The sequence below is a fragment of the Cnephaeus nilssonii genome (assembly GCF_951640355.1).
Source record: "Cnephaeus nilssonii genome assembly, chromosome: 4".
In the NCBI taxonomy this organism is placed as follows: domain Eukaryota; kingdom Metazoa; phylum Chordata; class Mammalia; order Chiroptera; family Vespertilionidae; genus Cnephaeus; species Cnephaeus nilssonii.
Window position 1 is genome coordinate 59,430,476 of NC_137075.1, and position 15,247 is coordinate 59,445,722.

The 15,247-nt window shown below is 45.6% G+C and overlaps 1 protein-coding gene across 1 annotated transcript in view; it reads right to left on the minus strand.

Annotated features, from left to right (window-relative positions):
• The window catches only part of MYO1E (myosin IE), a 191,482-nt gene that overhangs the window by 45,685 nt on the left and 130,550 nt on the right, over window positions 1-15,247 (minus strand). Inside the window, exons 14-18 of the mRNA XM_079769346.1 lie at window positions 14,474-14,641; window positions 13,061-13,146; window positions 11,003-11,084; window positions 5,416-5,522; window positions 188-286 (exon numbers count right to left, since the gene is read on the minus strand). Coding sequence (XP_079625472.1) covers window positions 188-286; window positions 5,416-5,522; window positions 11,003-11,084; window positions 13,061-13,146; window positions 14,474-14,641 — 542 coding nt within the window. The remainder of the gene's footprint in view (window positions 1-187; window positions 287-5,415; window positions 5,523-11,002; window positions 11,085-13,060; window positions 13,147-14,473; window positions 14,642-15,247) is intronic.

A 15,247-nucleotide genomic window follows, 5' to 3' on the forward strand; every position in this document is an offset into this window, starting at 1 on the left:
GGGTTGATGACTAGGGAACTGGGACTTCTTTTTGGGGTGATGAAAATGTTCTAAAGTTAATTGGGGTGACGAAGGCACAACTCTGTATAGTAAAAGCCAGTGAATTGTATACTTTTAGTGGGTGAATTGCACGGTATGTGAATTATATCTCAATAAACCTATTTAAAACAAAGTCGCAGTTCATTACCTTTGCAGGAATTTTTTGAAGATGCGCCGATAGGCATAACCGGCTCTTCTCACTCGAATGTTTTCTTTCAGACCCAGGTATTCCACTTGGTGCTTTACCCTATAAAGGAGACAATGGAGGCAGGGCATCACTGAGTAATTCTTTCACCCGCTCTCCTACCCACCAGCCCCACAACCCCCACATCTAAGATGCAGGGAAACATACTACAAAGACTACAGCTTACAGTGTTCAAGTCTGAGCTGACCCTCAGGCTATAGAATATTAATTTAAAAATATTTTGTTATGAAATACAGCAATTACAGAAGAGACATTACATATCTATTTTAAAAGATAGTAAGACAAAAAGCCATATACCTATCACCCAGGTTGTGAACAAAAATATCTGTTTTTCAAAAGACTAAAGGAAAGAACTTGAATTAAATGACACTAGAGCTGCCTTTGTTATCAGCCTTAAGTTTGATAGTGACTCTACAGGTAATGAGATTACCCTTCTAGGTTTTTAAAATATGAGGCAAGATAGGGCATATAAAACTATTAATTTCAAATGTCTAAGTGAAAAATGTTCTAAAAAGTATGTAAATTATACTTTCAGTGCAGTTTTGTAATAGTCAAGTGCTGGCAGTGATTTTTGGGAAACGGGTTGCAGGGTAGGACTAGATGGATGCTCTGACACAGGCCCCGTGCCCGTCTCTGCACCTGGAGTCTGCTTCAGTGGGCCTGGTGTGTCTGGGTGGTGCTCGAGCATGGGAATTGTGACCCCCTCCCACCCCAAACAGCAAAGTGTCCTGGAAGCCGAGGGACAGATCCTGGACACTAGCTTCTTCTTCTTTTTTTTTAAAAAAATATATTTTATTGATTTTTTACAGAGAGGAAGAGAGAGAGATAGAGAGCTAGAAACATCGATGAGAGAGAAACATCGATCAGCTGCCTCCTGCACAACCCCCACTGGGGATGTGCCCACAACCAAGGTACATGCCCTTGACCGGAATCCAACCTGGGACCTTTCAGTCCGCAGGCCGACGCTCTATCCACTGAGCCAAACGGGTTAGGGCCTGGACACTAGCTTCTGAAGGTCCCCTCTGGGGAGATAAATAGGGCCTTTGCTGAATAGTGTGCAGAATGGTTTAATACAGACACTTGGAAATGTGAAAATGAGAACTAAAAAGTAAATTTCCTCTTTCTTTTGAGATGAATGACAGAATTGTGCTGTGGCATGGAGGCAACTCCCCACTCCCCCCATTTAGTACATTTGGGGACCACCGTACTGAGATGAGGGCAACGGGCCCCTCACGATCTGCTGTGCAGGAAGGGCAGCGAGCAGCATGCTCCTTGGGACTTCACGTCGGTTCCCCACACACAGCTGTCTCCCCAGCAAGGCTCTCACGAAACCCACCATTTCCAACAAAGCCTCGCACCCACTATGTGCCACTACGCCCCATGCTCTGCAAGGTGCTGGCGATGGTGCCTGCTGGACACCTCACAGATGACACAGTGGTCAAGGGCCAGGTGCACCCCTGCCACTGTGCAACTCCTCCGTGCCTCAGTTTCCACTTCTGTAAGGTGGGAACAGTGATGCTGGTTCTTGCTTCCTACTGGGTGCATTCCATGAGCACTTAGCCACCTCCTGGCGTGAGCCATAAAAGCTGTTATCATTTTAATGTAGTCACAGCTACCACACGTAAAGCAGGACAGGAGAATCGAGAAAGAAATGAAGTTTTCATAGCGAGTGGGTTCTCAGAAGTGGTGACATGTGCCGGGGCCTGGAAGGCTGAGCTGAATTTATCAGGCAGAGGAGGGAAAGGCAGTGAAAACAAAGGCACAAAGATGGCAAGCCCTGGGTCCTGGAGTGGGGAGAGAGGAGGTGGGAAAATTAAGCTGGAAGAGGGCGGAGCCTTGGTTGCCCTGGGAAGGATGAGGCCACACAGTGAGGGATGTTTCAAATGTTTGTCTCACTTAAACCAGCATCCAGAAATGTCAGCCCCTTCAAGATAACTAACTTTACTACATCCCTTTATACAAAGAATTCATATCCATGTTTGATGGGTGACACATATCTGCGTAAGAAAAGGGGGAGGAGTCTGACTCAGGAAAGTAATTTTCCTTTTTCCCGTGCTCCGAATCGGAAAGTCACCACTGGGCTTCCCTGTACCGAGGAAAACACACAAGAGGCTGCCGGTCAGAGACAGTTGCTCATTTTAAGCACTTTTCATAATTATTGGCGTCATGCCCAGCTGGCCTGGCTCAGTGGTTGGGTGTTGACCCATGCGCCCAGGCTGGTTCGATTCCCAGTCAGGGCATATGCCCAGGTTTGCAGGCTCGATCCCCAGTAGGGGGCGTGCAGGAGGCAGCTAATCCATGTTTCTCTCTCTCCCTCTCCCACCCTCTCTCTGAAATCAATAAAAACATATTAAAAAAATATATTGGCATCACCCCAAGCTTCTGAGGCAGGGAATGCATCGCCCATTGATTCACGTAGAAACATGGATCACTGCATGTTAAACATGGTTTACTTCCATCATCAGGAAATTTCTCAGAGACATTTTTCTTTAACAGGACAAGCCGTCTAGCAAATTTAGTAATTTTTAAAATGTCATCATGTTAAAACATTGTTTCCTTCATTGTAAACTTCCATCACCAGGAAATTTCTCATAGAAATTTTCTCCAACAATACAATCAGCTTAGGAAATTTTGTAATGCTTAAGATTTCATGTAATCAAAGCACCCGACTTCATTTCTGCATATCCTTGGGTGCTGTCGCCTCCCCAGGAAACACCAGCCCGGCTGCCGATGCCCACTTGTCCCTGCGTTGTGCCACTCCTCCCTCAGGGAGGCAGGGCATCCACTTCCTGAATGTCTTTGGCCATTAACACAAGTAGGTCAAGGCCTGAGAACCCTGCGAGGGCAGCAATTCAGAATCCAGGGCAGGCAACTTCGCAAGAGCCAAACAAAAACACATTTTCAACAGGAGAAGAAAAATAAACCACACCCCGTAAACTTGTGGAAGGAGTCATCCTGTGCACCAAGGGCTTCAGCGGACCGTGTCATCCCCGCCAATGAAGCACACTGCCCTTTCCGGGGCCCCCGCACGCCCCCCTCACGGATGAAGTGAAACCATCCGTCACACGCTAAACCTGAACCGGGATCGGGGGACCCCAGGAAGCAGCCCTAGTGAGAATATAAATCAGCACCGGACCAACAAATACTTCCGAGTCCTTAAAACCAGTTTACATGCATATATGTCATGAAGTTCTTTGCGGCAAGTTGAATAAGGGATGTGATTTAAAAAAAACCCCAGCATGAGGAAGTTCTATGAGGATTTACTGAGTAAATATACCACTGTCTTAACTTCTCCATTTTCTGCTATTCCAATGAATCAGTGTGGATTTCACGAGACAGTAGCATCAGGGTTGGGGAACCTCCAGCCAGTAGCTATTGCAAAATCTCTGTATTAGAGGGACTTTCAGCAGAGGATCTTAAAGCTCTATGACTTTTATGTGTGGGGAAAGGGGTGGTGTGCTGGGGAGGTATTGCACTTGCAGGGTGAGCGAGATTATGATTCTGTTTGTTTAAGATTATGTTTGTTGGGAAGGGCTGGAGAAGGAAAGCCGGATGAAATCTGAAGTGGGGATGGGTGGACTAAAGCACCCATTAGTCTTACCTCTAGACTCGCATAATTTATTTCTGAGGTTGCCTATGACACCTCACTTCTACCATGTGTACATGTGCATGAGTGTGGTGTGTATGCGGGTGAACATGACGGGGAGCCTAGGAGTGGCACAGGGACAGGCAGAGGCAGGTGGACAGACCCGGGGAACAGACCTGGGGGCGTTCACCTGTCAGACTAAAGGAGATCCCATTCTGAGCGACCCTTAGTTTAAAGAGGAAGAAACTGAGGACTGAGATTAAGTGTCCCACTTAGGCGGCAGGCCAGCACCAGGGCACAGTTCTTTGAAATCCCAATCCGGTCCTTGGCTCTCGGCCAGCTGTCCTCAAAGTATAATGCCTGCCCCATCACCACCAGCATCACCTGGGAGCTTCTTAAAAATGCACATTCTTGGACTCCATAAAGGAAGCCAGTCAGGAGTCTCCCAGAGCTGAGCAGGGCTGTTGAGGACAGGACACTGTGGGCATCACTCATTCACAGGGTCACCAGGAGTCAGAGCCCACTCAATGGCACGTAACGTACACAAAGGATTAAGTATTGTCTGTCTGCCGTGGGCTAGAAAGGATCGTGCTGGCAGGGTGGGAAATGGACCCACACCCGTCTCTCAGGGGAAGTAATTAGCAGCTGTGACTTTTAATCCTGGTCTTCCTGTTCTCGTTTAACTTTAAGTCACTTGATACCTAAGAGTCTATCTACTTTTTTCCAAGAGAGTAAAGAAAAAAGGTATGTCCTAGTCCAGAGGACAATGGTGGGGTCCTCTGTAGTCCAAGCCACCCACAAGGTCTCTCCCCAGTTCTGCCTCCCATGTTCCTATGGACATGGGGTCAGGCCTCTTGGGAATGTGTGCCTGGGTCCTCCAGCTGGATGCAAAAACTATTCTCTAGTTATTTTCCTACTCAACACCCTGATTCCACCCGCATAGGCCCCGCCCCCAAATGCCAGTTGTGGGCCGGTTAGTGAGTAGCTTTCTCAGAAGTCAGGCAGGACTGGGCTCACCGCATCCTTGTGCTCTACTCGTCTCCTTCGGGCGTGCTCCCTCCCAGGGTCACTCTGCCCATCAACACAGTCGGCGGGGATGACAGGAGCTGGAGGGTGTCCCCAGCATCCTCATGAGCAACAGTAAATGAGGGGTGGCTTTTTAACCAGCTGTTTGGACCTTCACTTTCAACCCCGAGCTAAGCATTCTAGGCCACATCCTGTGGGCGCCAATGAGGAGCTGAGTGTACTAGGAATGTCTACACAGAGCCTCAGACTAATTTTAAAACTATCCTGACTCTGCGGTATGAAGGGTGGTTTTTTTTTTTTTTTCCATCTGCCCCCAGACTAGCCAAGATAAACATTATAAATGGCTAATTCTGAACCGAATGGCACTGCTAACATTTTAGGAAAAGGCAAGGAGGGGAAAAAGATATATATAGTCTTTGTTCTGAAAAGTTAAAGACACAAGGACATGAAACACATCTGACGGTCATTTAAACGGCTCTGCCTTTGGCAGAGGACAAGCGGGAATGTGCCGGGGCCCTGGAAGCTGGCTGGGCCCTCTGCGTCCACTACCTTCACATACCTGCTTTCCTCCCAGTCCTTGGGCTTCTTGGTTTCGTTTGGTTTTATGCAGCGAATGTAGTGAGGTGTACATTTCATCAGGGTGCTCACAAGGTCATTGGCTTGTTTCTAGAGAGGAAGAATAACATCAGTTAGAAACACGGGACTTCCTCTGAAGCAGACCAGCGTTCAAAAGAGACCCGTGAAACCCGAGTGTGGAAATGTATAGCTGGAAATTAATCTTCATGACAATCTGTTCATTAGGCTTAACTCGGGTCCACCACATGTTCTTAAAGCTCTACTGACTTTTACGATGATTTTAACTCTCAAATGGGTTTGAAATTAGAATTTTGAAAGCAACTAGGCCTTTTTAGTACAGTTAATAAAACCAACCAACCAACCAAACAAACAAAAATCTTCACATACAATTTTAAAAATGAGAAACAAGGAAGCATGCCAGTTATTAACAAATTAAGTTAATTTTACAAGTACATTGTCTTCAATTTTTTGGAGGGAGAGATGAAGAGGCAAGTTATTTGCAAGGATTAACCATCAAAACCCCCCATATTTTCTTTTCTGGCAACACAACCAAGAAAGCATCACCTAGTAAGGTGATGGAAATTCATAGTGAACGGTGTGAGATCCACAAAATCCCGAAATTTAGAAACCTTTTATATGCCATTCCACTCCCTTCCTCCTCAGCATGTCCCTTTACAGCCCTGCAGCCTCCGAGCCCTTTCAGTCTGCGCGGTAACTTCCACCTTCACAAAGCTCAGAGAGTCAACATGAAGTCGTCTCTCACCGCCCACGCATTGGGGTACCCAGTGGACCTGGGTTTAAGCAGAAAAAGCCACATAAAGTTGACATTGCTGATGAAGTATTTCAAGTCATAAGTATCATGAATGTAGTTTGAAGACATAGGAGCAGAGCCCACATCAGCATCCACACCACTGCCCAACACCACCCCCAACACCACCGGCTGAGCTCGCCCTGAGGGTCCCAGAACGGGGCAGGCATGCAAATTCCCCCTCCAGGCAAATCAGTGTGAAGAGAGAAAACCTCTGAAGGGAAATAGAGAAAAGGGGTTTCCGAAGCCAGAAAACCATTACAAAGTCAGCAGAAGGGATGTGCCTGCAAGTAGACAACCCTCTCTCAATTAGGGCTTTTCTGTTTTCATGGGTTCGGGAAATCTGAAACCCCTGAGAAAGACTCTTGGGTGTATTCAAAGCAAGATGTTCGCTCCTGAATCAAGCTCTCCGTTTAGATGTGCGGAATATAGCATTCTGTGCGGTGCTGGGAGCCAAGGGCAAAGCTGCAGAGGTTACAGGACCAAAGTCAAGCCCTCTGAGGAAAAGATGGACGGCCTCTGATCTTCTTTGTTGACACAGACAGTACTTGAGAACAGAGCTGATGGTCTTTGCAACACATAAGGTGAAGCTGGGGAGGGACTGCTTATAACAAAGCTTTTTTTTAAGTCCCCAAACTCTTTAATTTTGATTTTTAAAAAAATTTTTACTTAGTTAAAACTTTTTAATTTCCAAAAATAGCTTGGCTGACTCTTTAGTCCTAAGCATGTAATGGCCTCTCTTCTTTTCACCGTAGCGTTAAGAAAACACAGGGGCAAGTGTGACTAAGTTTCTGTGCCACCTGACATAGTTCTCTCTAGCTCAAAATAGCAATGGCTAACAATACTGAATATGCATCATGGGCTGGACCCATGGATTTTCTCATTCATGCCTCACCGTTCTAAGAGGCAGCCTCTATTATTATTATTCCCATTTTTCAGATGAGAAAGCGGGGCCTTAAATAAGGTATTGCTCAAAATGACACAATTAGTAAGCAACAGAGTTGAGGCTTGAACCTGAGTCTGTGAACTACCAAGTCTGATTCTTAACCACAATGCTACCCTGCCTGGAACTTAGTGTGATGTGAAAGGAATTAAGCCAGGATTAATTAGAGCCGTTAGGCTGTGGGATAACCCATTTTATCTAACAGGAATACATCTTATCTTAACCATTAAATTATCCTGAATCTAGCTGTGAGTCAACCTTAGATGCCCCCTGAAGTGGTTAGGGGGAAGCAGGAACTGGATTTACCCTGACTCCAGGCAAGAAGAGTCCATGAATCCATGAACTACCAAAGGCACTTGCCCAATAGAAGCTCCAGTCAAAATCTGCAGACAGGACAGTGAGAAAGGCTTAGGGCAAAAGCTCCTTGTGTACCCTCAGCACAGACGATTAGCAAGCCTGAGTTGGGCTCCTTGCTTTTCGATTTGCAAGCTACAGGACAGATCCCTAAATTTCTCTGGGCCTCAGTTTCCCCATCTATACACTAAGTAGGCTGCACTAGAAGACCTTTGATATCTTAATGGAAAGGTTGGAATAGGTGGTAAAAGTCAACCAGTCCAATCACCGCATGGTGCTTGCATCCGTCACATGACGCCTTTGGAGGCCAAGTGTCAGATGCAGCTGCGGTCCAGTCCACTCTGCAGCTCTGAGCTCGAGTCCATTTCCCTATGGCATCAATCTTTGTCTCTCATTTCAAAGTTGGTCACTTCCAGCCACGATGTAGAATTTCGTGAAGCCTCAGCATCGTGTTATTAAATATAGAATACTCTTACTTATAAACAAGATAATGGGAGTGCTCACCAAACACATATTCTGTTAATTAAATCCTATAGATCAGTTTTAAATTTTAAAGAATTAGAATACAGCAAAATGCCCAACACTGAAACTACCTTAAATTTAATTTTTCTTCCAAGGAACTCAGGATCCCTTTAAATGCTTACATCTCAGAGATATCATGAAGACAATAGTTAACAGCAGCAAAATATGGTGGATATGGAAGGTATAAGAAATAGAGCCATGGCTGTCTCAGAGGGGATGCAGAAAACAGGGAGAATGTGGAGGCAGAGCATCAGACAGTCTTAGGTCCCATAGTCCACCCAGGAGGGTACCACTGGGGGTGAGAATATGCATAGTACTAGTAAGTTTCCCCTAGATAAGCTCGCTGACTTCAGGTTGACCACCCCAGACAATAGCAATCCTTGCAAGCCTTGATATCCTGAACATTGTTGAGTGCAGCCAGAAGGTGGCAATTTTGAGCGTTCAACTAGACAAGAACATGAAGGAAAAGGAGTCAAGTCTTCCAAGAAGAAAAAAAACCCCTTAACCCCACCCTCCTTTTTGTAGGAAATAAGCTCCACTGAGAATCCAGATCGCTTGAAAGTGAGTCACTGCAACCTTGATGATCCGGGCCCCTTGGATCTGAATGTGATAGTCTTGTGACTAGATTTTCCAGCCCAGAGCGAATCCTCCCTTGAAGTGAAGGCGTGAGTCAGAGGCTTCACGAGACATTAATATCTGGGGCCTCTGGGGAATTGCATCTGCTCTCTGCCCTCAATGCTCTGCTCCAGGGAACTCAATCCGGAGATTCCAATTTCTCCAGTTCTTTGAACAGGATTGTCCCTAATCCCAGAGGTCTGTACCCTTGACTGGAATCTTCCCATGGGCGATGGGTTCCTTTGTTTCAGGCAGTGTGCTAAATACCCTACATGGATGATTGAATTTAATGAACACAGTACCCCATGAGATAAGTACTAAGATCTCCAATGTACAGATAAGGCAACAGAGCTCATGTTCTTGCCGGTGTCCATGAGGCTGGGGTCAATCCCAGAAGACATTGTGAGGAGGACATGTAGGACTTGGACACACAAAGACACTGAGGGGAAATGGACAGTCTAGGCAGGACCCAGCATATACATAGAAGTGCCCACAAAATTAAGCAGAGAAGAATAAGCATGGCCTACAAGGAGGGGGCTGGCATAGCAGAATGTAACAGGAAAGAACACACATTTTGCGCTTATTGTTTCAGGCAGTGTGCTAAATGCCCTACATGGATTATTGAATTTAATGAACACAGTACTCCTGGAGATAAGTACTAAGAGCTCCATCTTACAGATAAGGCAACAGAGGCAGTGAGAGTCTAGGTAACTTCCAGCGCTCACACAGCACATAAAAGCCAAAGCTGGGATGTGAACACAGCGATGGAACCCTAGAACCCTGCTGTTCATCACTTGGTGATCCCATCACTTATAAAACTGGGGTGGCCTTCACTGGTATGATTTTTTTATTTTTATAAAAATATATTTTTATTGCTTTCAGAGAGGAAGGAAGAGGGAGAGTGAGAGAGAGAAATATCAATGATTAGAGTCATTGATTGGCTGCCTCCTGCACGCCCTCCACCAGGGACCCAGCCTACAACCCAGGCATGTGCCCTTGATTGGAATCGAACCTGGGACCCTTCAGTCCACAGGCCGACACTCTATCCACTGAGCCAAACTGGCTAGGGCACTGGTATGATTTAAAAAAAAATATTTTTAACTGATGTGAGAATAAACAAGTAATCTTTTCTGTCAAAGAAGGGAGTTTAGGCAGCTGCCATTTTGAAATGGCAAAGGTCAACGCCTCCCTTTTTCCTTTAAATTAGTCAATTGAGTAAGAATGTGAGCCTAAGTTCTGACCAATCAAGAGTGAGGGACAGATGGCATACATCAGGAATAAAGCCCTGAGCAGACCACCTGCTCAGTGTTGTCAGACCCTGTGTGCGTGCACACCCTCCAGCAGGAGTACATATTTGCCTTGCTGCCTGGCTCCCGAGTATGCTTTGTGTTCTACCAGGACCCCTTGTTTTGGGGCTCACCTTATTTCTAACAACTGATATGATTTAAAAAAAAAAAACACAGTTTAGTGACTATTTCTCAGAGAATCACATGATTAAGTGATTAAGTTTGACACAACCTTTAAATTTGTCACACATTGGCTCGGATAACAAGGGGCTCCCAAGAAACACAGTAAGAATTCCCTCTGACCCTGCCCGTGTGGCTCAGTTGGTTGGGTGATGACCTGTGCACCTAAAGCTTATGGATTTGATTCCTGGTTAGGGTACATGCCCGGGGTTATGGGTTCTATCCCCTATAGGGGGGTGTGCAGGAGGCAGCTGATTGATGTTTCACTCTCACACAGATGTTTCTCCCTCTCTTCCTCTCCCTTCTTCTTTCACTAAAAATCAATTAAAAACACACACACAAAAAGAATTCCTTCTGACTTGGAGATACCACAGGGCCAGATGTGCCTGTAATTCTCAGAAAGAAGGGGCCCTCAAGATCCAGGGAGGTGGACGAATTGCCCCTATTAGACCCAGCAGAATTTCAAGTACATAAAGTTCCATAATTGGTAAGTTTTGGGTTCTGGTCTGGAAAATGGTCATCAAAATTCATGATGTGGCTCTGAATCATAAAATTTCTCTGATAGTTTAATGTGAATTCTTCCAGGTTCAGTTTAAGGCCGTTTCCTCTTAGAAAGTAGCTGATTATCATCTGCTGACTGTTAAGCTCTGAGGTACTTAATATCCATTGGGGGTTTCAGTGCAGCCAAGTCAAACTCAGCTTGCATCCTGCGACCTCTGCTCAGGCAGCGACACTACTTCTGGGCATCTGTAGCCAGCCCGTTAATCACACTGACCTCATCCTGGCTCAGGGGTGCCGTTCACGACCCCTAAAAAACCCTGCCTCTTATAGGAATCTATAAACTTCCCCGAATAGAACAAACCTTTATTTTGCTTCCGGCAGTAGTTGGGCGCCCTTTCTTGTCAGCTTGCAGATTTTCCGGAAATAAAGACTTTATAAAAGGTCTGGAAAAGGAGAAGAGAATGGATTAGCAATCAGAGGGGGCTGAAAGCCTGCTTCCGCGGGGAATGGAGAGGAGCATGTGACCTTGGCTACAGAAAGGCCATCTGACTCAAAGCACAAGCCATCAAGATGTGACCCGGGGAAATAAGCAGCAGACAAAAAACAAAAAGAAGAACACAAAAGACAGAAAAAAATTCTAAGATATAAGCATTTTGGAGTTCAAACCTGAAAGATAAATCATAAAACTCTGTCTTTTGAATCCCCCTTCTTACTGGCATCGAGGCGCACCTTGACAGCAGGACATGGCACAGTGTGGGTTTGCTGAGTTAGGATGAGACAGACAGACCAGGGCTCAGGGACTTGTACACATTTTCTGGATGCAATGCAGGTCTGCTTTGCTCTAAAGAATGGGTTCTCAACCTTGGCACTATCAACACCTGGGATTTAGGGTTGGATAATTTTTTGTTGGGGGTCATGGGGGGCTGTCCCACACCTTGCAGTCTATTTCACAACATCAGTGGCCTTTGCTTATTAGATGCCAGCATGTCCTAGACACCTTAGTGCCCCTTCTTTCTGGCACACTGCCTGGTACACAGTAGGTGCTCAATGAATATTCACTGACTCAGTGAATACAGTGATTCACGTAAATGAGCAATGGGACACTCAAATTCAATTCCTTCTAAATGGCTCTTTGGCATCTTGACTTTTCTAGAAATCCTATAATCTATTTTTAAATTGATCAGACACAATTATAGATTTTTGTAGGAAGTGTGTTTAATAAACAATGGACCATGTCTACAGGATAAGAGTGTACATGGAAGCATTGATAGCTCTCAAACTTGGCAGTAATTTTAGTACTTTAGACAAAACAAAACAACAACCCTCTAGAAGCTTGTCTGCACCTGGCTGTTATAAAACCTACCAACAGGGCTCGTGGCTCCCCTGCCCTATTAAGAGATTTTATGTGTTTTCAAATGAAAAGAAATTCAGAATCTCCGAAGTGGGGAGGTCTGAGTGCAAGGAAGTGCAGGCATGTGGAGATGAGGGCCGGGGAGGAGTGGGAGGCTGGGGGAAGGGGAAAAGAGTTAAATGGAGCAGAACACAGTGGGCCAGGGCCCGAAAAGGATACTAGTTTTTGCTTTCATTGTAGTGGGGCCTTCCTTAGAAAAACTTCAGGCTTGCTGCTGTGGAGGAAGGAAGCTAACCTTGATACTATGACAGGTTAAGTAACAGAGACTAACAGGGCTGCTATGACTTGGAGGCAGCTCTAAAACTGTGAATTTGGAAGACTGTGCGATACTGTACGTGCCTGGCATGTGCAGCCCTGATCATGTACATTACCCAGGACTTTGGGACCCTTCACAGAGGAGAGGGGAGGAAAGGACTCAGCAGGGCTGGTCCTGAAAGCTCCAGTAGCTTGCACAGGGGAAGCCTCTACTGCTTCTGACTCTATAGCTCAGACAGGGTCTTGGGTGAAAATGGATCTCTGAGGCAATCCCTCCTGACTTGTCCCTCTCAGAATTCTGGAGCCATTTCCCACGACCTTCAGGGACTCAGGTTAACTTGGGTCTTTTTAAGCCATTAAAAATATGGAGTGACCACAAAAAATTCTTGGGATGATGTTCCAAGAGCAAAGCATCAGAACCAGACTATTCCACTCTTAGGTGGTCAGACATGGCCATCCCAACCCAACCCAGGATGGCCACCTCTCCCTGATAATAGTGTTGAAACTGATGAAGCTAGGGGTCCTGAACGGCATGCAGATTGTACTTGGAATTCAGGGGTGCGAAGTGTTAGGGCTACAAGGGTGGGGCTGAGACTGGATAAAGAAAAGCTATTTTGAGAAACCAAATTCTCCAGTGATAACCCAGATCCACCAGCTCAAAGAAATGAAACGCTGACCACTCCACAAGTTTCATATTGAAAATTTGATCAAACCCACACACATCCCATGTCAGATAAGCGGAAACACACTTACAGCTCACTGCTCTGCATAAGCTCTATGAGATCCATAAAAAGCACATCACGGTTCCTTTCACAAAAGCCATCCATGTCATAGGATACCTGTTCAAGAATGGAAGGAAATCCAATTTTATCCTTTAAGTATTTTATTGAAGAAAAAAAAATAGCCAAGTAGCCATGGCTATTCTTACCAAAATGTGTCTAGTTCCAGATTTCATCATGAACCGTCACACTAAAGCTGTGCATATCTTACTTGTTAGCTTCTTAGTTGGTAATGGCCTGTGGATGCTGATGAATGGTGCTTGGCTGCCTATATAGGTCTCACACACCCTTTCTTCAATGGATTCATAGGCATGTCTAAGTAATAAATGTAATTCTTTCCCCTAAATTTTAGCTAAGACAGAATAAAATAAAAAACTTCTTACGCTCATTAAGCCATTGCAATGGGTCCTGTCATCCAAGGCTTTGCAATTTCTCTTACAAATGGTGTCAGAGTTGGGTCAATTCAGCTAAAAAAACATGCTCAGGGACTCGGGCTAACAAAAGATTAGTTGGGATGAAAGGTGAGACCAATGGATTTCCATAGGACTGGGAAGTCCCTAAATATCGGGACCCTGACTTACTTATCTTTGTATCACTAGCACCCACAGAAAGCTGGTACCCAGCAGGCACCCAATAATCATGTATTTTATGGGAACAAACACCAAATGTGAGCGTTTGTCCTTATTTCTCTTCCCAGTGGACATGGGCAGGTAAGGAATGAAGGCTTGTGAGGGCAGCAAGAAGCAAGACAAAAGTCCATTCCTTCAGCAGTTAATATATGTACCAGGGTGATTTCGTGATTAAAAAGGACACAGTAGCGTATACTGTCTTTTGTATTACCTCCCCAAATACTTCATAGGTCCCATGTTGTTGAATAAATGAATCCATATCCTACATAATAAAATGGTAATATGTAAATTACCATCACTCCGCTACGCCCACGATTGGGCCAGCAGGAGGCGCAGGGGGCGGGACTCAGGGTGGCCGGGGTAGCTGATTGGGCCAGCAGCTGTACCATGGCTGCCGGAGGCTTTCGGAAGGCCTGGGGCACCGGCGGACAGCCGGACAGCTCCCCCGCGATCAAAGGCCAAAGCGGGGGAGCTGGCCGGCTGTCTGCTCCGGCGCAAGGCCTTTCGAAAGCCTCCGCAGCGCCGGAGGCTTTCGGAAGGCCTGGGGCACCGGAGGACAGCCAGCCCGCTGGTGCACCAGGTGCATGATTAAATCATGCACTGGGCCTCTAGTTGAATGAATAAAACACAGTGAGGCAGATGAAACTATATGGACACTGTTTTCAGTTGCCTCATGAGAAAACAGATGTGGCTTAAAACAGGTAGACATTGGAAAGGATAACCTCCCTTCTCCTGTTGACCCGGCTTGCTGGCCATACCTTCCCAGCATAATGGTGAATAATGAAGCCTTGGTTCCAGCTGTTGAAGTGCTCATGATTCCCGATCTGCATCTGGAGTTTCTGCAGCAGCGTCTGGTCCGCCCCCTCACCCACCGCGTGCATCGTGGCGCACACGTCATCCAGGATGCTCATGATCCCAGGAGGGTTCTGATGGGACCAAAAGCCAAAGCCCCAATTCAGTGATTGTTCCCAAATACATACAATGCTTATCGGTCTTTCCTTAAGGAAGGAAACAACAGCTCCCTAGATTCCAGATACCATCTTGAAAGTCATTCTTTCCCTTTGAGCAAGAATACCATTAATAACCCCAAATGGGAGTCATCACTTAGATCTAAGATTGAGGAAAAGCCCATTTTTCAAAAAATGGTTTAACTCCCTGAAATTCTATTCAAAGTCACACACAGATCATTATCTGCATAATCTTATTTGTACTAAGTTGATATAAAAAACCCAAAAGAAAAATTAAAACATTTTCCTTTGACTCTAATTCATTTTTTAAAAAACTTTAAAAAATATATTTCTTTATTGATTTCAGAGAGGAAGGGAGAGGGAGAGAAACATCAATGATGAGAAAGAATCATTGATTGGCTGTCTCCTGCATGCCCCCTAGTGGGGATCAAGCCGCAACCCGGGCATGTGTCCTTGGCCAGAATCGAAATCGGGACCCCTCAGTCCGCAGGCCAACGCTCTATCCACTGAGCCAAACGTCTAGGGCTCTAATTCATCTCTCTCTCTTTTTAAAGAAAATATATT